This window comes from Papilio machaon, chromosome 28 (assembly GCF_912999745.1).
Source record: "Papilio machaon chromosome 28, ilPapMach1.1, whole genome shotgun sequence".
Lineage (NCBI taxonomy): Eukaryota > Metazoa > Arthropoda > Insecta > Lepidoptera > Papilionidae > Papilio > Papilio machaon.
The window spans coordinates 360,038-385,361 of record NC_060013.1 but is presented as its reverse complement, the minus strand read 5'-3'; the positions used below and the strand labels follow the sequence as shown (position 1 = coordinate 385,361).

At 33.2% G+C, this 25,324-nt stretch overlaps 3 protein-coding genes across 4 annotated transcripts; 2 read left to right on the top strand and 1 right to left on the bottom strand.

Moving 5' to 3' along the window:
• Nucleotides 1-157: 157 nt before the first annotated feature.
• On the top strand, nt 158-8,145 carry LOC106720866 (U4/U6 small nuclear ribonucleoprotein Prp4). The gene is made up of 14 exons (XM_045685020.1): nt 158-476; nt 609-718; nt 1,289-1,383; nt 1,944-2,102; nt 2,261-2,366; nt 2,765-2,835; nt 3,497-3,626; nt 4,651-4,769; nt 5,478-5,608; nt 6,501-6,585; nt 7,287-7,428; nt 7,495-7,564; nt 7,639-7,760; nt 8,045-8,145. Exons 1-14 carry the CDS (start codon nt 314-316, stop codon nt 8,135-8,137), a joined length of 1,596 nt encoding a protein of 531 aa, XP_045540976.1. The 5' UTR covers nt 158-313; the 3' UTR covers nt 8,138-8,145.
• Nucleotides 8,146-10,363: 2,218 nt separating this feature from the next.
• LOC106720867 (galectin-5) lies at nt 10,364-18,132 on the bottom strand. The gene is made up of 8 exons (XM_045685015.1): nt 17,943-18,132; nt 16,195-16,283; nt 15,796-16,003; nt 15,220-15,363; nt 14,674-14,749; nt 11,551-11,567; nt 11,319-11,474; nt 10,364-10,720 (listed from the first exon to the last, which is right to left on the bottom strand). Exons 1-8 carry the CDS (start codon nt 17,967-17,969, stop codon nt 10,661-10,663), a joined length of 777 nt encoding a protein of 258 aa, XP_045540971.1. The 5' UTR covers nt 17,970-18,132; the 3' UTR covers nt 10,364-10,660.
• Nucleotides 18,133-18,375: 243 nt separating this feature from the next.
• LOC106720876 (dnaJ homolog subfamily B member 14) lies at nt 18,376-25,183 on the top strand. 2 transcript variants are annotated; one of them, XM_045684949.1, is made up of 7 exons: nt 18,376-18,889; nt 20,343-20,452; nt 21,031-21,202; nt 21,839-22,047; nt 22,555-22,642; nt 23,232-23,393; nt 25,135-25,183. In XM_045684949.1, exons 1-6 carry the CDS (start codon nt 18,553-18,555, stop codon nt 23,378-23,380), a joined length of 1,065 nt encoding a protein of 354 aa, XP_045540905.1. In that variant the 5' UTR covers nt 18,376-18,552; the 3' UTR covers nt 23,381-23,393; nt 25,135-25,183. The 2 variants fall into 2 exon arrangements, with proteins under 2 accessions (XP_045540905.1, XP_014371160.2); XM_014515674.2 differs by lacking the exon at nt 25,135-25,183 and having other exon boundaries at nt 23,232-23,529.
• Nucleotides 25,184-25,324: the final 141 nt, after the last annotated feature.

Sequence of the window (25,324 nt, the reverse complement as noted above, 5' to 3'; positions counted from 1 at the left end):
TTAACTAAATTAAAAATTTCCCTACGCCATTATTGTCCTTCCCTTATATTTGTGTCATTAAACTTTTCTATTTCATCTTTAAACAACATTTCTTTGCCATTTTAATAATTTTATTTCATATTACATGCTTGAAACGTATCGCGAAGTAGAAGTTCTGTTTGTTTAGCTTGTTTCGGTAAACTATAGATTTATTTGATTTTTAATTAACTTAATGTTAAAACTGCCATCGTAATTATAGAACTAATAATTAAAATCGAAAGACTTCCAGAAATCTCTTCTATTATTGTTTTATAAACTTAAACATAACCTCAATATGTCTGATGATGAAGAAGTGGTGGTGAAAAAGGCTAAACAAGTCCATTATGGATCTCTTGAGGAACAGGAGAAGGCGCGGCTGGCTGCTCTTGCCGCCGCTGCCAGGGAAGGCGTCGAAGACAATGGCGGCAAAGATCTTGGTGATATTCAAATTTCAAATGGTAAGTTCTAAACTTTGGTAACGATCAACTTTTATTAATTTCTAGTATTTATTATGTATCATAACTGTTGATTTTCAACCAGAATTATCCCTTTACTTCTTGATAGCATTTGATTTACATTTAAATTTCCAGAATATATGGAACTGGAAGAGGAAATGTCCAAAGATAAAAAGGCTCTATTGGAAGAGTTTGAAAGGAGAAGAAAAGCAAGACAACTGAATGTATCTACAGATGATGATGAGGTGCTTCTTTTATTTAATTTTAACTAAGAAATTACCGCTTGTTATGCTCCCTCATAGTACACTAAGTGTACCCCTAAGTGTACAAGTGTAAAACACTGCTTGACATGTCTGTCGAACTCTCTTAGTATTATTTTTATCCAAAGTATGATGGGTTAATATAAATCTTCATATCTTCTATATGTATAAAATAAAGTTGTGTTGGTTACACTATTTATAACTCAAGATCGGTCGAACTGATTTAGTTGAAAATTGATGGGGAGGTAGCTTAGAACTAGGATACATACATAGGAACTTTTTTATCTTGTGTGCATTTTTTTTTATTCCGCGTGGACGGAGTCGCGGGTAAAAGCTAGTTAATGATAAATATTTGGAGCAGAAAGACTTTAAAATAATACATGGAAATACTTCAATACTTTCACATCAGATCGGAATTATTATAAATCTAATTGTCACCTAAAGAGATGTAATTTAGAGTGTAAATAATATTTACCTTTAAAAGTTTTCAACCTAATTGCATTAATTGACATTTCACTAAAATGGGTGGGAAATTAAAAACCTTGATTATACCAGGTGCGGAGAAGTCTGAGACAACTTGGTGAGCCTGTGTGCCTGTTTGGTGAAGGTCCAGCTGAGAGGAGAGTTCGTTTGAGGGATCTGCTTAGTTAGTAAGTGAAGTATTTAATATATTCTGTCCACTAAGCGACTTGTTTATCTAATTTTATATACCACAGTTGTGCTAGGTTATAAAAAAAAGTGTAGAGTCAGGTTAAGTTATTACAATAAGTAATTTCATTAGAAAGGAAAGAAGAAAAGAAGAAAATTCATTAAAATTCATGCAAGGAAAATGTTATTTTACTATTTAAAATGCAGTTGGCGCTAGTAATATTGTAACAATTTAATCCATCCACAAATTTTTTAAATTATGTTATAGTTGAATGTATTAAAAATATATGGAAACTAGCTGCCGTCCGTGACTCCGTCTATGCGGAATTTAAAAAGTCTTAATTAGCAGCCAATGTGTTCTACTTCTATGGCAAATTTCAGCGAGATCCATGCAGCCGTTCTGGAGATACAAACAAACATCCATCCATCCATCCAAACATTCACATTTAAAATATTAGTTTGATAATTGATAATAGAAAATACTGTTTCTGTTGCATCTAGTCTCCAAATATTAAAAAAAAATAATTCATGAGGAAAACTTCATAATTCTAAACTATTCCAGTCTTGGCGAGGATGCTATACACAAGAAATTGGAAGAGGAAGAAGCCAGAATAGAGAGGGACAGAGGAAGAGAAGGTACCTGGTACCATGAAGGTCCTCCGGAACTGAGAGATGCTAGACTGTGGATAGCTAGGTATTCATTGCCTAGAGCTAAACAACGGTAAGTTACACCCAGGGTAAAATTAAAGTTAAATGAGCCCTAAGAAAGCTTAAAAGATTAGAATTTAAGAAATTTGTTAAACAGACGTTTTTCATAAAAGTATATCAACTTATTTAACCTGTGTTGGTTATAATATTTAACCTTGTTAACCTGTCCAGGTTAATGAAGGCCCGTGAAGAACTAAAGTTACCCGGCAGTGTGCGTGCCGCAGCAAAGCAGGAGTCTCAAAGGAAGGCCTCCGCCATGTCTATATATTGTAGCCAGGTCTGTTATTTCTGGAATTTTCTTAACCTACCTTTTTTATATTATACAGTGACAAACGAGGAATGCCACCTTAATTCGCCAAAATAGCGAAGCGACTGCTGCCTATGGAGAACTACATATGCAGATGTGTTGCCTGGATTTGCATAGGAAGGTTGAATATTCTCTTTTTGTGCGTCTCCTCCTTCGATTGAGTGTAGGCAACGCATCTGCAATTGCGAATGTCTATGGGCAGCGGTCGCTTCGCCATTTCGGCGAATTCCTGTGGCCACTTGCTCGTTTGCCACCTTGTAATAGTTTTTTTTTTTACATTAGAAATTTACATTTGACGGTTCAGCTATTTTATGTTATAAAATATAACTTTGATATAAAAATAATTATATATTTTTGGTATTATTTAGATAGGTGATAGTCGTCCCATCAGCTTCTGCAGGTTCAGTGATGATAGTCAAATGCTCATCACCTCCAGCTGGTGAGTACATCACCTTTTACACCTCTCACCTTGCTAGGGTTCATATTAAAGGGAATTGTAATCCTAACTAATATTATAAACTAGCTTTTACCCGCGATTCTGTCCGTGTGGAATAAAAAAAAAATGCACACAAGATAAAAAAAGTTCCGTCTCCTAGTTCTAAGCTACCTCCCCATTAATTTTCAGTCAAATCGATTCAGCCGTTCTTGAGTTATAAATAGTGTAACTAACACCACTTTCTTTTATATATATAGATGTGAAAGTAATTCTGTATGTATCGTTAAAAAAGGGTTGTAAAAGGTTGAAAGTGGGGGTTGAAATTTGTATGGAAGTAGTCATTTTTTATAGTTAGAAGTTTGAAACTTATTTTTTAGGCTGTTAATCTTATTAATATTATAAATGCGAATGTTTTGGATGGATGGATGAATGTTTGTTTGAAGTTATCTCCGAAACGATTTAACAAATCTTAATGAAATTTGTCACAGATGTAGAACATAGTCCGGAAGAACACATAGACTACTAATTAAGATTTTTTTTTAATTCCACGCGGACGGAGTCGCGGTATACAGCTAGTATTTCATAATTTTAAATTAGCCTAAGTAATTAAAAATGCTTCAATAATTTTAAAATGTAGTTTTTATCTTTATTTTTTATATTTCAGGTCAGGTCTTATCAAGGTGTGGTCAGTGCCGGAGTGCACTCCGCTGCAGACATTGAAGGGTCACACTTGTAATGTCAGCAGCGCTGTCTTCCATCCACAGGCAGTGTTGCCATCTCACTTCCAACATAAGGTATTGTAATCTACTAGCTATAGCCTGCGATTCCGTCTGCCCGAAATAAGAAAAAAAACTTAATAACTAGCCTTTGTCTTCTTACAGACTATGTTCTACATCTGTGACAAATTTTATCAAGATCTGTTGAGACATTCCAGAGATAACTTCAAACATTCATTCATCCATCCATCCATACATTCGCATTTATAATATTATTCAGATTTATATCTAAATTAATATTATAAATGCGAATGTCTGTGAGACGTCAATAAAACCACCCGGTAGTTAAAGAACTAATCTATTTCAGACGCAGTTCAAGCGCATACCCAACAAATACTTTACAGTTTGGATGTATGGATGGATGGATGTTTGTTAGAAGGTATCTCCGGAGTGACTCAACGACTCTTGTTGAAATTTGTCACAGATGTAGAACATAGTCTGGAAGAACACATAGACTACTTATTAAGTTTTTTTATTAATTCCGCGCGGACGGAGTCACGGGCGATAGCTAGTGTATATGTTGTCTGCGCCAAACTTCACGCACCTGGCGGAGCGGCGCGGGAACGTCATTCAATTACTCATTCTTGTCATTCTACTCATTTCTATTCATTCTATTCATTCTCGCACTCACGCGCTAACATGTAATACTACTAATCTAACTTTCAAATAAAAACGCATCTAACCTAATTGCAAGCAGTTTTTTATTTCTTGTTCTGTACTGAACATATGTATATAAAATTGGAATGTCTCTTTGTAATACTAAATTTTTATTTTTAGAACAGTATTCTATATTTGTAACTAAATCTATATTTAGTTACAATAGTTACAAATATAGATAAAAAATCACATATTGTGAACATTGAATAACATATTGTGTTATAAATATAAAGAAAAATCAATTGTTATGTCTGTCTGTGTACAAGTTTTGACTTTGTTCCGGGTAATCTCCGGAATGGATGGACCTATTTTGGTGGATCTTTTACTGGAATGTAGGTAATATGTGAGAGAGTGACATAGGATATTTTTTTTATAATAATTACAGATAAATAATATAAAAGATGGCACAGATATAGAAGTTATGGAGACTGAGGAGAAATCAGAAGTTTGTACAATGGCTTCATGTGCATACGACGGCAGCGTTCATCTCTGGAATTTTGCCAGGTTTTTTTTTTTAATAATATAATCCATCCATCCATCCATCCATTTCGGTCCTGTGCAACCCGCATCCAGGATACTCCCGCAACCTTGACCAGATCATCAGTCCATCTTGCAAATAATATAATGAATTCGCCAAAATAGCGAAGTGATATACATCCGTAATATTAGATACATTATCTATAATTGACAGAGGAAGGAACGCACAGATATCCATTTCCCATCTTTATAGAAGAAAGAAGAATATATAGAGTCCTCCGACACTTAAAGTTAATGGATATGAGAAATTATTAAAAAAACTAGTTTTTACCCGCGACTTCGTCCGCGCGGAATAAAAAAAATGCACACAAGATAAAAAAGTTCCTATGTCTGCCTCCTAGGTCTAAGCTACCTCCCCATCAATTTTCAGCTAAATCAGTTCGACCGATCTTGAGTTATAAATAGTGTAACTAACACCACTTTCTTTTATATATATAGAGGTGTTGTGATAACTTTATGTATATTAATAAGGCTTTAATCATAACATTATTATGATGAAGGAAAACATCAGTGATGCTGCACATATCTGAGAAGAAATTAAATGATATATGTGAAGTCAACTTGCCCTGAGTCAGCATTGACTATGTCCTAGTCATCTCTAACTTAGGGTAGACTCTGAGTCCGTATGAAATGAAACTTATCGAAGTATTTAACTTGTATAATTGTATATTATAGTGAAGGTCCAATGGCGTCGTTGGAAGGTCATGGACCAGCTCGTGTGGCGCGAGTTGAGTTCCATCCTTCAGGTCGCTTCCTCGCCACCACAGTCTTCGATAACTCCTGGCGTCTCTGGGATCTTGAGACAGGTCAGTAAACAATACTTACTATAAATGTTTGGATGTATGTATGGATAAATATGTGATGGATGTTTGTTTGAAGTTATCTCCGGAATGGCTCAACGTATCTTAATTGAATTTTGTATAGCTGTAGAATATAGTCTGGAAGAGCACTTAGGCTACTTATTAAGTTTTTTTTTTAATTCTGAGCAGACGAAGTCGCAGACAAAAGCAATAGCAATACACAAAGGATTCTTGTATACTATATGACGACTATGATTTTTGATTCTAAAATAAGGGCAATTGATATTACATATTTGTATTTTTTTTTTAAAATCTAATAACAATTTCAGCTTTAAAAAAACCAAATGGACAGAAAAGTTATTTTAATGATTTTTTAGCGCCATCTGTTGACGTATTTATGGAACTTAGTTTTAACGGTACAACGCCATCTGTTGTATATTTAGGAAACTTAGCTATTGGTTTCAACTTACCATCTGTTATTTAACTTAGCCATCTGTTGACTATTTATGTAACTTAGCTATATGTATCTAACGCCATCTGTTGACGTATCGGTTACGCCGCCGTATTTAATGAAAAAATTGAAAAAATGAAAAAAATATTTATTGTCATCCAAAAATACAGTGAATTATTCAGGATCCTCGCACTAGGCGCAGCCTGTATCGCGAGGACCCAGCTCAGTGATTTAACAAGAAACATCGTTAGATGGCAACACATGGGCATTAAACAATATTAGAATAGTTAGGAGTTATATAAACTACAAAAGAAAACAAAATATACTCATTACAACTCAATCCATAAATAATCACTTAATTGTTCTTATTTAATGTACTATTTTAATGATTTTCTCAGTATTGTACAATACACATGTATTTGTTAAAGGGGTCCTCTTTTCTTACAGCAACGGAGGTCCTCCATCAGGAAGGTCACGCTAAACAAGTGTACAGTATCGCTTTTCAAGGAGATGGCTCTTTAGCCGCTACTGGGTAAGAATTTTTTAAGTATTTTAGTCCTCTATCCCTTCCCATCCTTTTCTTATTAGAAAGGATGAGATGGGGAAGTGGGGCCTCATAGGAAGGGGAAGTATCCTTATTGTGTGCGTCCCCTCCCCTGTCCACTAAAGGCAACGTAATCTACATTTGTGGATGTCTATGGGCAACAGTCTCCTCGCTATTTCGGCGAATTCAGGTGGCCTTTTGCTCTTTTGTCACCTTTGATATAAAAAAAGTCTATTTAAATTTCAGTACTTTATTCAAGGCATTTCTTTTAGGTAGTTTGTTCATTCGCCAATAGGTTTCAGTTATTTAAAAAGTTTTTTCTTAAGTATAGGTTCGTAGAAATATTTTATAGTGTTGGTGGCTCAGAGGTTAAGCACTTGACCTGCAATTTGCAAGTCCTGGGTTCGAATCCCGACATGTATCAATGTGTTTTTCGATATACATGTGTACAATTATTCGACATTCTTACTGTGAAGGAAAACATCGTGATGCTGCACATATCTGAGAAGAAATTCAATGATATATGTGAAGTCAATCCGCACTGAGTCAGCATTGACTATGTCCTAGTCATCTCTAACTTAGGGTAGACTCTGAGACCCTCAGTGGAGACGTATAGTGAGCTGATGATGATGAGAAATTGTTTTAGGAAGGAAATTATCCATGAATCTAGTGTTTTGTTGTATTTGTAGTGGTATGGATGCATTCGGTCGTGTATGGGATGTCCGAACTGGACGCTGTGTTATGTTCCTTGAGGGACATCTTGGACCTGTACTTGGTGCTGCATGGCATCCTGCTGGACATCGCCTCGCCACTGCCGCCGCTGACCATCAGGCATATACATACATACATACATTATGTTTTTTGTAAAATTAGACATTTAACAGACTTATTTTTCAGGCAAAAATCTGGGACATAAGAAAACGAGCACCAATTTACACGATACCTGCGCACACGCATCTAGTGAGCGGTTAGTTAATTTTAAAATCGGACAAAAGTTTATATTAAATTAGAAACTTATGCTATATTATTATATTTATACAGATGTGAGATATCAGCGCAGTCACGGCCACTACCTGGCGACCAGCTCGTACGATGGCAGCGGCAAACTGTGGTCTGACCCAGCCTGGCATCCACTGCGTACACTCTCAGGACACGATAACAAGGTGACACACACCCCCAACTGACTAACAAGTACCCCCAAATGTCTAACAAGTACCCCCAAATGACTAACAAGTACCCCCAAATGACTAACAAGTACCCCCAACAGACTAACATACACCCTCAATAGACTAACAAGTACCTATTACTATTATAAACGCCTTTTATTGTGGGTGCGGGTTAGTGTATTGGAGCTCACCCCAAAAGTAACTTAGTTATCTATGTTATTTGCTATTTAGTTTTTATCTTAAATAGATTAATCCTAGAAAGTTCAAATATCTATTTTCAGGTGATGAGTGTGGACATTTCCCTGGACAACAAGTACATAGCGACATGTTCCTATGACCGTACATTCAAACTTTGGGCTCCGGATCTCGCTTAGACATACAAATATAACATTTTATACAATTTACATGATTTTTATTGACGACTAACTGTTGTTAGTCGTTTATTTTTCTTGCGGTATAAAAAAAAACTAGTAATAAATATAGGCTGTCATTTGATAGTGTAGCTTCACAACAGTTTATTTTGTCCGGACACGCAATCAAAAAGCCTACCTATGGTCCGGCTTTATCTAGACGCCTGGCAACGCTATATTCAGGTACAAATTCAACTAAGCTGAGAACCGGTTCACTGATCTGCTTCACATCTTAAGCACTTGACTTGCAATCAACAGGTCCTGGGTTCAAATCCCGCCATCTATTAATGTGTTTTTCGATTTACATATGTACATTTATCTGACGAAAACATCGTGATGCTGCACATATCTGAGAAGAAATTCAATGATATATGTGAAGTCAACTCGCACTGAGTCAGTATTGACTATGTCCTAGTCATCTCTAACTTAGGATAAGATCCATGCTCCTCAGTAGAGACGTACAGAAAGGGACACTCACTAAGAATTCCCTTAATATCTATTAAATTTAAAAAAGTTAGGTAAAATAAAATAATAATAACGATTGATAAATTTATTATAGCAATAAAAATTTGTGATTTAATTATTATTCAACCGATACAAAATTTTTACAAAAACTCCCAAGCGTTAGTGCAAATTTGAAGGCTGCTCGGTGTTGACTTAAAACTAAAATGGCGGTAAACCGATGTTATTGGTAGATTAGAATTGAAAATGTACTTTCTTAATTCAGAAAATATTAGCTACAAATTAGTCGATTTATTTTTTAAACTAATAAGACCATAAATCAGTTTTTTTTTTTGTTAATTGCGTGTTTAAATCCTTCCACCAATAACATTAATAAATCAATAATTGATAATTCGTATTAAAATAATCAAACTAAACACAAGTGTAAGATTTAGTGCGCACAAATATTAATATAACCTACATAAAAAAAACTTTTTAATTTATACCTCTATGGCTGGTCTATTACTGATTTTTTTTTTTTTCTTATAAATAAGTCGTACATACAATAAAAACTTTTTATACATATTTGTATTGGAATTAAAAATCAATAAACTAATTAGAAATAAAATATTACAAAAGATTGTTTTGAGCGAATTTTGTTTTGTTGTTATTCGCTAAAAAGTATTTTTATTATATTATTTCATATTCCATATTGTACTTGTCTCCACAATAACTTCTATTAGTATTTTTTATCTGTAATCCAATACCGCACAAAGCTTTTAATAATCTATATTTTTCTTAGCTATATATTGAAAATTTATATCTAAATTTAGAAAGGCTCGTTTAAGGCTTTTTAAATACATATTTACGATATTAACAATTTTTCATTTCAAATTTTTTTACCAAACAATAACTCTATATAAATATTTTATATAGTAACATTATCAATTAATTATATTTTTCGCCAATAACATTTTTTTTTTAAATTTGCAATTACTATTATAACCTACAAATAAAAACAACACAATGAATAACAAAACTGAATATAAATGAATATATGTGATAATATTTGCTTATATTTATGTTTATTGCCTAACATAAATGCTCTGTATTTTACTAAAGGCGTAGATATATACCTCTAGAAGAAGCGTTTCATACAAATTTGACGTTTAATTGTATGACAATTGTCAAAATGTTTGTATGCGTGACCCAAATAATTACCAGTACAATGCAAAATATTCCCAAATTCGGGTAATTTTAGTGTATAAAAAGTAAAATAAATTGAAGCATTTATTAAAATATTGATCATTATTTAATTTTTATTGTTGTTGTAAAACTGATGTTGTATTAAAAATGTCACGACAAATTATATTTTAAAAATGTTCTAAATCTAACAAAAAAAAATATGAACATAAGAAAAGAGGTTGTATTTAATTTACTTTTTATGTAAATATTGTAATGTAAGTGACAACACTGGGGAAATTTACCACAAAAAGGCTTAACGCTCCGTCTAGAGGTATAACTCTATAACATAATAACTACTTTGTAAAATTAGCTAAATTTAATAAATCAGCTAGAACAACACTTGACAGTGGTACAAGAAATATTTTTCACTCATTAAAAATTCACATTGATTTATGTAATTTTTCTCCAAATGCATTAGAAATAGTTTTACCAAAAATGAATATTTTTTCGTAAAGACATAGATTATCATTGCCACTTTCTTATTCCAAGAAATATTGTTAGAAAATATGTTAATTATTTGCAGCAAATTTTTAATAATGTGTTATTTTCATATTTAATTGATAACTGAATCAGCTGATTAACAGTCGCCATTTTGAAATACAAATTGTAGTGATGTGCATGTTGCATACCTATCCGATGTATCGATTGAGGATCGACTGAATAAGAAAATAATTTCCTGTTCACAAAGTGTTCCGTTCTATTGCAATTACCTATCACATTTTTATTCTAGGTAAGTTCAGTTTGCTTACATTTTACATTTATTTATAGGTGTGTTAGGTCGTTATATTCCTATATTTTAGATTACTCGATCCAGTCGTCGCCACCGAAATCGACATTTTCTGAAAATGATGACACATTAACCTGCAAAACAACGAAAGAAATCTCAATAAGTCAGTCAAGTTCTAAAGATTGGTACGTTTTAAATTTATATAAAAATACTCAAAACAATCCTGTTGAATACATTAATAAGTATATCCAAGCTTGATTTGTTTATATCATAAAGTGGCAAACGAGCGAGCGGCAACCAGAATTTACCGAAATGACAAAGCGATCTCTACCCATAGACATCCGGAATTACAGATGCGGTGTTTACCTTTAATAAACGCACAGTAAGTGAATATTTACCCTTCTTATGCGTCCTCTCTTCTGTCAAATTCACTTACCCTTCCCATCCTTTCCTTGTAAGAGAAAGTTGGGAAGGTAAATGGGACTAAAGGCCTCCGACACGCACACTCATAAGTACGCGGAATTGCTTAGACATGACGCCTGTCTTCTGTATGGTCGTGGTATTGCAACGGGCGAGGCCTAATCATGCAATAGATGTTGTTGGTGTCTGTTAAAACTGATAAAAACTGAACTTGAATAACTAACGCCTCCTGCTCTGAAATGAAATTGCCTTCTCTTTTGATACAAATGGTCCTGTAAGACAAATTTTCACACAAGCACACTTGAAAATTACCTCTTCTCTAGGCGAGTCGTTGCTGCTGAAGCCACCGCCTAGCGCATAGCCAGCCAGCCCACCCGCCGCCAGCGCTCCCACACCCAGCCCCACAGCCGCGCCTGTGCCCAGCCCCGTCCGCTGCGGCTGACCCTGTACGTACGTCGTCTCATACCCCTACATATATCAATAAAATTATTTATTGATGTATTTTTATATTTAAAGTATATACGGATTTATATAGAATACTTACACCAGCTGTCTGGAATCCTGAAACGTAAAAATGTTAAAATTAACTACTGGCAAAAACTATTAAGTCTAGAATCAGTTGATGTTATAATTTTTACGGGTTTTTAGATTGATGATTTTTTACAGCAACAGGTTGAATAACATTTCGTAGAGTTAATCATAAATTTTAAATGCATTATCAAATTTTTACTATCTTAAATTTTCATTCAATTAACTTTCCACAAATATACATTTTCAGAAAGACCTACGGACAACGAAACAAAAATATTTCAGCTTTATAAACTAAATCTCAACTGATATTAAATTAAAACAAGTTGAGGCGTTGATATCGCTCTTGGTTCTGTCAGGATGTATATAATACCTACTTAGACATGAAAGAAAACAAGCGCTGAAAGCAAAAATGTCCCTATTTTTCGCAACGAAATTTGAAGCTAAATTTAAAATCTACTAGTTATTTAAAAAAAAATGGGACCCATCTGCAAGCACTTCTATTCGATTTAAATATTTTTTATCAAAATCGGACCACCAGGGGCGGAGATTCGCAGTAACACACATAAAAAAATATACAGTCGAATTGATAACCTCCTTCTTTTTGAACTCGGCTAAAAATGACACGCCAGTTACAGGACAAAGAGGATCTTGTGACATTTTTAAGCGTTGACATGGGGGCGCTAGTGGACTGTCATTATTTAGTTCGACTTACACTCACCGGTTCAGATATACAGCCTTATTGATCTATACATACATTACCAAAACTCCTAATAATAAGTCATTGTAAATAAAACCAATTTAGAAAAATTCTCAATCGATTCTTCACCATAATCGATTAATCGTGCTACCCATCCCTAATCACACTGACAGCTGTCAACTAATCAAAATTTTAGCGCCATATTGATCTTTTTTTTCGAAATAAAACAACAAAATTATATAAATGCAATTCCTGTATTAAATAATCAAAGGTGCGTACATAAATTTTAAAAAAACATTACAAAGCAACTTTTAAGCTGCAAGAATCTTAAAATTACATAAAAACATCACTAACGTAGCCAAATACCTTTCTTTATTTTTTATTAATTAAATAACAATTATTTAATCTATATTCATTTAATGGAGGGAGTTTCTACTTGAACATAGATTCGATAGCATATTTTTTTTAATAATGCCAGTGTTAAAAGAAACTTTTTAAATTATAGGAACCAACGATTTTTTTCATAATTTTTATTAATTTAATATAAAAAATTATGCTTTTTTTTTTTGCAAATTACAATTTTAATAGAAATAAATTTAGATAAAATGTTAAAATGTTGCCAGTAACACATCCAACTCCCTACCAAAAAATAATCTAATAATAAAAAAAATAAGCTTAGGCTATATATTTTTTTTTGGATGAAGAATACTTCAGAACCATCCAGAACAGAACAGTTCACGACAACAATCACAAATATAATTATATTACAATATAATATGAAGTTGGCATATAAAAGATTTATAAAATGAAATATATAGAATCTTAGATGAACTCTTCAAACAGCGCACTTCAAGTCTCTCATGGTGCACCTGAAATATAAATAATTACATCAAATAATACACAAATAATAATAAAGGGTTTGGTTAAAATTAACTATCCAATCATATTTCGAATTCTGTCAAATTTATTATTACTAAAAAATATGCTAGGAATTTATATTAGTCCATGGTTTCTTTTTGACTTTATCTTAGTAACAAAAACTATTTATTTTCAAACAAGAGTTCGTATTACGGTATTAATTAAAAAAAAACTACCTACATTGCAACATCGTCCGCGTCAGCTACAAGCCATCAGTAGAAGCCTGCGTAAAAATAAAACAAAAAATAAATAAATACAAAGCTGCCAGTTTATAAAAAAACTACCAAAACAGTAGAATTAACATCCACATGACACCAATACCAACCAAGTTACCCATAGCTTTTACTAAAATAGGCTAACAAATAAAATAAAGAATTTAAACAAGATAAAAGGCCCAGAAGTGACTATTGTTACTTATTAGAAGTACCCAATACATAACAAAAAAAAAACAATAAACTTTAATAAAAATTTAGTTAACAACATATATGAAAGTCGCGTGAAATTTCCTTCGTTGATAAAACAAAAAAGCATATAATAGAGGGTACAGGATAAAAATATAACAAATAATAAAGATAAAAATATACTTATATTTTTTAATGTGAAAGTAAATAAACAAAAACCAAAAAAGACATGTTATAAAATTTCAAACATATACATACAACACGCGTAATATTTATATATATATAAAAACTTACCTTCTTTGTAAGTAAATACACTTTCACTCGCGATAATAATGCGCAAAAATATTATTTATTTAAATAAAAAAATAATCAAAATCGAAATTTTATAGAATAATAATGAAATTTAGATTTTTCAGCATTATTATTGGCAATGGTTAGTAAAAAAAATACTGTTAAAAAGGACGAGTATAAGAAATATAATTTACCCCATTTCATGCAATGGTAAATGTGTTAAAAAAAATTAAATATTTAAATGAAAAAAAATTTAAAATTAATCACAGACAATAATTAAGTTATTACCCATTTGATAGGATACTTAATCTATGACTTTCATAATCTATGACAAATGTCAAAGTCAAAAGGCTTGGCGGGAATTATATTTTCAAATGTTTCACTTGTTAAAATTTATTTCCGTGGATATAAAAATATTTTAATTAACCTTTAAAATACCATGTTAGTATTAATCTTATGTTAGACCATAATAAAGAACTAAGAAATAACTACAACATGCTATTCTTGTCTAAAAGCGTATCGTCTTTTAAAACCAGACAATTATCAGTTATAATGTTTTATATGAAAATGGATGCTGAAAACTTCGAAAATATTAATTAACAATTATGGTCCGAACTCAAAAGTATATTATTTTACTTCAAAATTATATTTTATTTGAAGATTTTCCACAAAAAAAGGTATTTGGTTTAATTTAAACATTATTTTTATAAATCATATATCATGCAACATCTATTTTCATTTCAAAGCAATTCAAATTTATATACCAACCTAGAAACTTAGTAAGTATTAAGTTATATATCTCAAATCTATACAAATGTTAGGATCATACCTTGAGGTGCACCATATCCGGGTCCTCCGTACACAGGGGGCGGAGCACCATACGCACCGTACGCTGGAGGCTCCGACTGGAATACAACAATAAGAAAAATATATTTCAAAACATAATAACTTGGTTAAAAATAATGACGTTTCAACTATTTTAAAAACTTATATTACGAAAATTTAATGTAAAAATTGTACATCAATATATAAGGAAAGTTTTTCATATTTGTATACTGTCAACTGTCTCAACTATAGAGAAACCTCTATAAGCGAGTCACTGTCCGGTTCCAACAGACAACCTCAATAAGCAAGAAACTCGGGTTAAAAATTAACCTCTATACTCGAGAAAAATATAATTTCTTTATAATCTCTTCTATATTCTCTCTTCTGTATTCTATTCTCTTGTATTTGTTATGAATCAACTCAAAAAGTACACAAACAAATTCAAAAATTCCTCCCCCATTACAATAATACATTATCTCCGAGTAACATACATTTTAATTTCGTTATAAACTGTTAAAAAAACATTCTGAAGTCACTGGTTTCAACTTACCATGAAGACTTGTGAAGGCGGCGCCTGCGCACCCTCGAAGCCGACGAACTGCAGCATGACGTCACCGTCCACTGTCAAGTGAGAGATACGCTGGTACGGCAGACGGTGCGGGAACTCGCAGAAGTGGACACCATTCAACGCTACCTGTTATAATTAAAGTTATAACTTATCACCTCATGGCAAGTCACCACTCATTTTATTTTTGATATTTTTTATATCAAAGAAGGCAAGTAAACGGCCTGAACTTTCGTCGACATCCGCAATTTCAAATGCGTTGCCTACCTCTTATCGATGAAAGAGGGAACGCACAGGGAAAAGGCATTAAAATTATGACTCCGGCACACACACGTCAGACGAAACGCAGAAAGATAACCATTTTTGAAATTCACAGTTGTACTACTTTCAAACTAGGCTACTTTAATCGCTAGATGGCGCTGTAATTTGACAACAAAACATCATGGATACTTCAAAAGTAAGACAAGACTATCTATCTATCCATTTTCTTTAATATCCAGTTTACATTATTAACTCAAACACTGTATTCTAGAGTGTGTTTATATTTATCCAAGTTCTCACCTTCATAGACTGCGGTTCACACAGCACCAGAGCTTCGAATGCCTCTCCCCTGGCTAGCGGCATGCCTCCAGCAGTATCCTCTACCCCCCAGTTCATAGCTGTCAGATGGTTACGCACCACACACATCTCTATGAAGCGGAAGTTGAGATGGAGTGCAATGTCATCACGAGGTTCCGTGTTGGGACCACATTGAAGGTTTATAGCAAACCTGGAAGCAATAATTGTAACTTAGATTGTGTGATGTGCATACCAAAAAATATCTAGGCTAAGATTATGGTTAAAAAAAGATTTTGGGATTCTGGATGTTTATGAAAAATGTTTCTTATGAAAAAAAAACACTTGTTCTATTTTAGCTAGATTTTGCAATTTCCTTATGCCTGTAACAGATTTAACTCATACCTCTGAGCGCCAGGGGGCACACTGCCCTGGAAACGGATCATTCTGCCTGGGAACATGCCCCCGGGGATGGGATGCACACATGGCACTATCTGGAAAAAAGCAGAAACTGAAATGTGGCAATGCTCGGAGTAATAAAACAACAGATTTTTACAGTGGCACATTTATTATTAAAAAAAATGGCTCATACGAATAAGGCCCAATGTGCAAATTGACAACATTTCAGGATAGGATCTCAAAGTTTCAACGATATAGAAAAATAGACCTCATATTCACTTTTACTTCAGCAAAAAATAACATTTACACCTATAAATGTGTTTATTGTTTAGTACATGTTAAACTAAAAGGTAGCTTTGAACACAAAAAAGTAAAAATTATCAATTTGTTACTTTGGCCCTTATATATAGGACCCATCAAATGTAAACCGACTCAGGAGGTTGTTTATCTCCACTGTATTCCGGTTTTTTCATGCATATGTATGTATTTATATAGAGTTCAACATGGATAAGCAAGAAACCTCGATGAACAATTCTTTGGACGGTCCTAACCAAAAAACTCCATAAGTGAGAATTTTAGGTTAGAGTGAAACCTCTATACCCAAGAAAAGTTTTGAGCTCCATTTTTTACCTAGGTTTGACTGTATATATCTATTTAAGATCCTTTGCAATGGTTTAGAGCAGGGATCCCTAATCTATTTTTGACAAGTAACCCCCTTTTCCAAACTGAACTGTTATCTCAGACCCAAATGTCCAAATTATCTACCTTTAAAATCCATTATTATTATTATTTTTATTCTGATTTAAGTCAATAGAAGACAGAGTGAGAAATAAGAATGTTTTAAGTTCAATATTGACCCCAGGGGGTCCCTTTGGTAATCCCTGCTCTAGAGCCTAACTGTACTGATTTTGATGAATTAATTGTAATTCAATACATATTCTTATCAGGACTGGACATTACTATTATTTGGATTATTTGTTTATTAAATGATTTCAATGTAATAGAATTCAAACATTAAAAAAGCAAAATACAATAATGTACAATGTATTTACCAAATTGAGGGAAGTGACATGAAGTACTTCAATTTATCTATCAATTAGTGTTTTAGTCATTTAACTGGTGTTCCGTGGTGACAGATCAATTTAGTTAATGATATCATATGTAGGAACTCTTCTGTCATTTATAGGTTTTTTTTTAAATCTCAAATGACACCAAAGTTATTACACTCAATAGTTTGTCACAGACATCATTTCTCTGAGGTTTACTTTTCCTGGATATTTGTAATTTAGAGTTGAAAAATAACAGAAATTGTTGACAATTATATAGTGAATAAAACTAATGGAATGTATAATTACTTTTTCAATCTAATGTTACATATAAAATTTAGTTCATAAACATAAAATTAACACTATATACAAAGAAAAATAGTAAAAAGGTAAAATTATGTTTTTGGATAATAACCTTTTCATATATTGCACAAGAGGAAAATGAAAAATATAATCGTAAATGTTAATCGTGACTGAGTAATGCACCGTGGAGCCGGCAAAACCTTGAAACCCCATTTAACGTATACAAAAACGTTTTAGATGTGCCTTTAAATGGTTTCTGATAAAACAACAACGTATATTGTGTTTACACGGCAAATAATACAGCTATCAAGCCGCGGCGGTGCCCTTGAAAACGTTAAAAAGAGCCATATCCTATTTTCATAATCGAGACAAACAACATAATGAAAGTTTTGCATAAGCACTTACTGGATTATAAATCGGTGGAGCGGCCATCTTTTGGTGTTAAACAATTGATTATAAGCGAAAATACACTGAGTTTACACCTTAACACTATGGATACGAGACTAACATTAATAAAATATCAGTTTCAATAGCCGTTACCGAATGTGAGATTACTGAAGAATGCGTCATACGTCATATGACGAAATATCGGGAAAATGTCGAGTTTCAATAGGGATGGGCTGCCTGTTATCGTTTAACCCACTTTAAAAATCTATTTTAGGAATTTAAATTTGAAGAGATTTGAGTCAGTGTATTATTAGATAAATAACCAGCAGATATAAAAAGAAAAATTTTCAAAATAAAATTTGTTTTAAATTTAAGAAATTTACCTTTCCAAGACTTGCTAGAATAAAAAAATAATTATCAGGCGAAGACAACCAAAACACTGGCAACTTTGATATTTTGTTTCATTGACGCAATATCATTTCGCTCAATTTTATCAAAGTAAAATGGTGTAATTATTCGCTAATGAAAGTTAATTTACACTAATCGAATTTGCATAACCAACTTTTGAACTGTTACATTACTCTGTAACATCGTTCATCGACAAAATTGGACTTGTTTTGCCACAAAAATGACTATCGAATGCAACAAAGACGATGCAGATCGATGTATAGAAATCGCTCAAAATGCTTTATCCGCTGGAAACATTGAAAAAGCTGAAAGATTTCTATTGAAAGCTGAACGTTTGTATCCCACAACACGCGCTAAAGAGTTGCTAAGTCGTCTTAGAGCTGCGGGTAACGCGGGCGCAGCTTCTAAACGAAGTCCACCCAATTCACCAAGTGCTGAAGATGTTAGGCGCAGAAAGTCTCCTTCAGATCAACCACCACAGAGGGAGTACACTCAAGAACAATTGGAAGCGGTCCGCAGGATCAAAACTAAATGCAAGGATTATTATGAAATTTTAGGTATGTGATCTCTTTTATTAGTTTTAAATAATGAAATGTCCATGACGTAAACAATTGTCGAGGTCAGGGACATAACAATGCAAGCATATATTATCTGGGGTAAATAATTCGCTAATAAAATAGAATACTGTTTATTCAAAGGTTAGTTACAAGGACATGTTTATTTTTTCTTCAATCTTGTACTTTTATTTTGAAATAGTCCAACCTGGTTAAGTAAGTATCCTCAAGAAGTAAGAGTAATTTTTCCAGTCCCAATAGATGACCTCCATAAGCAAGAAACTCGGATTAGAGAGATTATAAAACTCTTTTTTATCTACAGAAATGTTTTGGTTCCTCAGATTTTGACTTATTCAGGTTCTACTGTAATTGAATTACATATCTTGGTTACAAGATTGTAACTTTTTCATTTAATTTTGTTGAGTAATTAAAAGAAAATAAATCCAAGCATTAAAAATATCTGCACCTTAAACATAATAAAAAAACATGGATGGAATGGATTATGATTCTTTTCACAACATATTTCATTGGATTAGCCAAAACAACAATGACTTACATAACTGATACCAGCTTCAGACTGAAACCTTTGAACTGCTATGTGTTTTCTTGATAGCTCTTTGTGCAATATTTGAAGCCAACATAAACTTTACATGACATATAGTTGAGGATGTAAATTTCCTGCACACTGCCTTTTTTTTTCTAACACTAGCTTTTACCCGCGACTCCGTCCGCGCGGAATAAAAAATAGATAACGGGGTAAAAAATTATCCTATGTCCTTTTCCTGGTTCTAAGCTACCTGCCCACCAATTTTCAGTCAAATGGATTCAGCCGTTCTTGAGTTATAAATAGTGTAACTAACACGACTTTCTTTTATATATATAGATTATAATGCAATTAGGTCACAAAATTGACATCCCATCATTCATAAATCTTAAAATATAGCTCTTTTTTAATATATTAAAAGGTGGCAAATGAACAAAAAGCTACTTGAATTCACCGAAACTACATATAAAAATTCTCAATTGCCAATGCCTTGACTGTCTTTTATTGACGGAGGAGGGAGCGCTCAGAAAGAAAATATGTTCATTTTCTATGCATTCCTCTGTCAAATTCACTTCCCTTTCCTATTTTTTAGACACAGAAAGATTTTCCTTCCCATCCTTTCCTTATTAGAGAAGGTAGGAAAGAAATAATAAATTATAGTGACAATTTTCTTTATGATATTTGATTCTAAGAAGGAAACAAACAAGTTTATTTTTTTTACCTGTATATATCCTTCAATGACGACTTCGTCCGTGCGGAATTAAAAAAGAAATAAGTAGACTATGTTCTACATCTGTGCCAAATTTAATCTAGATCCATTGAGCTGTTCCGGAGATATCTTCAAACAAACCATCCATCTAAACTTTCGCAATTATAATGTTGGTAAAATGTAACACTGCATATTTGTTGTAGGTGTGTCAAAGGAAGCCACAGACTCTGATATAAAGAAGTCCTACAAGAAGCTTGCTCTGCAATTACATCCGGACAAGAATCATGCGCCCGGAGCTGCCGAGGCTTTTAAGGTAACAATCAATTAATTTCATAGGATAATCTATTTTCAAATTAAAAAATAAGTGATAAAATATTTAGTTCTGTTATTTGCTGAATCATAGTGAAAAACAAATATTTACTCCACAGGTATTATTTTATTTTTAGGGTACATACTGTGCCATGTTTTTAATTTTTTCTCTTATAAAATATAACATTATAGCTGTCGGCCGCGTCTCCGTTTACGCGGAATTTAAAAAAAACTTAGTAGTCTATGTGTTCTTCCAAACTATATTCTACATCTGTGACAAATTTCATCAAGATCCGTTGAGCCGTTCCGGAGATCCCTTGTTACAAACATCCATCTATCCATACATCTGAACTTTCGCATCTTATATATACAAAAGAAAGTCGTGTTAGTTACACTATTTATAACTCAAGATAGGTCGAAGTGATTTAGCTGAAAATTGATGGGGAGGTAGCTTAGAACTAGGAGACGGACATTGGAACTTTTTTGTCTTGTGTGCACTTTTTTTATTCCGCGCGGATGGAGTCGCGGGTAAAAGCTAGTTTATAATATTAGTAAGGTCAAGATGTATTTTGAATGTTTCAGGCAATCGGTAACGCAGCAGCAATCCTAACGGATCCTGAGAAACGCAAGCAGTATGACTTGCGAGGCGAGGAACCCGCACACAGCCCGCATCATCATCAGACATACTATGCACGAGGGTTTGAATCAGATCTCACTGCAGAGGAACTGTTCAATATGTTCTTTGGTGCAACCGGTGAGTTGATAACATTCCACATCTTAGGTCATTTGGATGGATGATGAATGGATGGATGTTTGTTTGAAGGTATCTCCAGAACTGCTCAATGTACCATGATGAAATTTAGCATAGATGTAGATGTGGAAGAACACATAGGCTATTAATTCAGTTTTTTTTTTATTCCCCGCTGACTACGGACAACATGTAGTACTTCATATCCTGAATATCTTGTTAAGTCGAAGACTCAATACGTGGTATTTTCATTTCCCTTCACATTTAATAGTGGTAAATGACAGCAACAATATCTGTTGCATCAATTGTCCTCGCTCATTGTAATACCACAACTATACAGAAGACAGACGTCAAGTTGAAGTAATTCCAAGTACAGTCTGATGAGTGTGTGTACGGGATGCCTAATTTTAGAATACTTCCCCTTGCAACGTTTTCTTATAATGAAAGGATAGGAAAAAGTGGATTTGACGGAGAAGGAGACGCATAGTAAGGGAAAATATTATCTTTCTGTGTGTCTCCTCCTCTGTCGATTAAAGGTAGACAACACATTAGCAATTGCGAATGTCTAGACAGCGTCATTTCGCTATTTTGGAGAATTCAGGTAGACATTTGCTAGATTCTACTGTAGTTTTGTATTCCCAGCGTTCTCTGGCGGTGGTCCTACTGTGTACAGTAGACGGCGCGCGCGTGAGCCGGAGCCCCGAGACTCACACACCAGCCTGGTGCAGCTGCTGCCGGTGGCAGTGCTCGTGCTGCTCTCCATGATGTCTGGCTTCTTCATCAGCGAGCCAGTCTTCAGTCTCACAGCCAACTCTAAATATCCTGTGCCCCGGGAGACTGTTAACTTGAAGGTAACTTTGAAAAACACTAAGGTTTTTAAATTAGTACTAAGAATACATGTAATAGATATAAGCAACTAGTGTAAAAATTTTAATGATTATGATAAAGAACCCTAAAGTCTCTGACTTAAAACAAAAAAAAAAAAAACAAAAAAACTTTGAAAAACTAACCTGTAAAAGATGTTGATGAAAGATTACCACTCTTAAGTATGAATGATGCATATAGGGAAAGTTCTAAACTATTTTTTTATATCTAAGTTAACAAGCGAACGATCACCTTAACCATAGACAATGCTGCTCATGGATATTTTATACAAGTTATTTATGCTTTCTATTTTTTTATGAACAGAGAATGTATTAGAAAGAGGATATTTCCCCTTCCTATGTCCCCAGCCTGTTACCTTCAAATTCATTTTCTATGCGTTTAAGAAAAGGATGGGAACAAACTTCAAGTTGTCTTACAGAATACAAGAGAATCGTAACGAATATAATTAAATAATTTTTTTTTGTTAATTCTAGGTACCATATTACGTAAAGGAGAACTTCCATACTGACTACCAGGGCTCTGTGCGACGACTTGAGATGGCTATAGAAGAGGAATACATTGGTATGTGTGTTACCACTTTATTACATTTTAACATCTCTGTATATCACACATACATATATAAGATCAATGCTGAAAAATTCACACTTTACATACAAAACCTTTTGATATAAAAAAAAGCTTTTGTGCCTCAGGTGTTAAGCACTTGACTTACAATCACAGGTCCTGGATTCGAATCCCGTCTTGTACCAAAGTGTTTTACATATGTACATTTATCTGATATTATTACTGTGAAGGAAAACATCGTGATGCTGCACATATCTGAGAAGAAATTCAATGATATATGTGAAGTCAACTCGCACTGAGTCAGTATTGACTATGTCCTAGTCATCTCTAACTTAGGGTAGACTCTGAGACCCTCAGTGGGGACGTATAGTGAGCTGATGATGATGATATAAAGAAAAGCGTGACAGTTAACTTAATCTATTATATAAGTTGGAACCTACACCTTTGCTACAAACAGCAACCATCAGCTCCAAAATGGCAGAAATCAAACAGGCACAAAGTACTGCGTCTCATAGCCAGTCCTTTAAATGTCAGTGTCAAAGACTATAGATTAATTTCAGTGAATAATACAATTTTATACCTACAGTCGGTCTCCGCCATGCATGTCAACGTGAACGGAATTACCGCGACAGTATGACATGGAAGGCTCGCAACTTTGGTGACACGCGCCAGTATCAGGAGGCGCAGAAGTTGCGCACACCCAGCTGTGAGAAGTTGCAGAACTTGCAGCGGTAGACCTGCAGCACCTGTATGTATACTTCAGTCATGACCAATCTATGATCGGTCATGATCAATCACAGTCACGTCACGACGAATCACAGATTAGTCATTGGATTTATTAATCTTGTTATATATTTATTAAAATTGGAATGTCTGTTGTGTCTAAAAAATATGATAAACTAGCTTTTACCCGCGACTCCGTGCGCGCGGAATAAAAAATACAAAATGGGGTAAAAATTATCCTATGTCCTTTTCCTGGTTCTAAGCTACCTGCCCACCAATTTTCAGTCAAATCGATTCAGCCGTTCTTGAGTTATAAATAGTGTAACTAACACAACTTTCTTTTATATATATAGATAATGTCTGTCTGTCTATATGACCGTGTTGTATTGGAAGACTAGTAAAGTAAAACAACATCTTATAAATGCAAATTAAAATGGCTTTATCAATTTAACCACTTTACAACTCTATTTATTGGCCACAGTCCGCAAGTCGCGTTTGTTCTGGATAATTTCCGGAACGGCTTGATCAATTTTGACGTAACTTTGACGGGAAGATAGGTAGTGCAAGCGGCCATGTTATAGGCTTCTTTTTTTTTAATTCTGCGCTGACGAAGTAAATAAACTTGTTTGGCGGTAACATTATGACAATCCGGAGTTCATCACACTTAGTATATGATGAAATCGGTTAAGTTATAAAGAGATTAAATTAATCAATTATACAGTAATTGTTGGAATTTTCTAACAAAACTTCAATAATCGTTATTAATTCAAACTTGATTTGTTACTTAGTGGACATAAATCATAGATTATAGACTTATCCATAGACATCATATTACATATTGTTGAAAGTATATTCAAATCACGAAGTTCGTACACTTAGTCATGACTGATCAGTGATTTGTTGTGACTGGTGAAGGTGATCATAATGTTATTGAATTGTTTTAAATATCAGACTTTAATATGTTATAAAAAGCAGTAATCTGTAATTTTTTCTTGCATCACAATTAAATAAACGAGAAAAAAACATATTTAAGAATATTGTTGTCTTATTTTTATCTGAGTGAATAAAAGAGATGTATCGATGGCTCCTATGTATAAGCGTCAATGTACAAATTGACAACTTTACAGGAGATGCTCTTAAAGTTTCAACTATATAAGAAAATAGAACGCATAAACACTTTTAATTCAGCAAAAAAATAACATTTTAGTGTATTTGTGTTTAGTACAAGATAACTAAACAAAGAGGTAGCTTTTAATATAAAAAAATAAAAGTAATCAATTTGTTACTTTGGCCTTTATACAAAGGAAAAGTTTCTTTGGTGTTTCTTGTATTTATGACATTAAAGTTGATTCCTGTCGCATTTGTGTCATTGAATTACGAAATCAGTGACAAAAAAAGATATGGTATCTTTTTATTATATTAGACAAATATTATATGAAAAAAAAATTTACGTGATATAAATTATTTTAAATATTTAATATACAATTTTTTTTCGTTTTTTTTTTAAATAGTAAAAATTTTAATGTTAAAAATTTATTATATAAAAATTATGTAGTCGCTATGTCTGTTGAATAGACGACTCTCGTCGACGATTCAATTTTGTTTACTCGCGACGCAACGATACCATAGTTTCGAAGATTTAAGTTGTCTTGTGTAAAGTCTTAGAGATGTTGATTTTTTTATTCCTGTCTACCTCTTTTTACTTTCGTATCACATGTAAAGAAACTTAAATATTTACGATATATTACATTTTATCTCACTTTCAGGTTTTTTTTAATATGGCAACACAAAGGATTGTTTTTATCTTGTGGCAACATTATAGAAAATGGGTTATTATTTGTAGGTTATAGAAATGTGTTTGTGATATTTATTAAATTGAAATATATACTTAAAAAAGATAAGTTTCTTTTTTTACTTTCTTTTTGGTGATTGTTCCTTTTTTTGTGTAATTTTTAA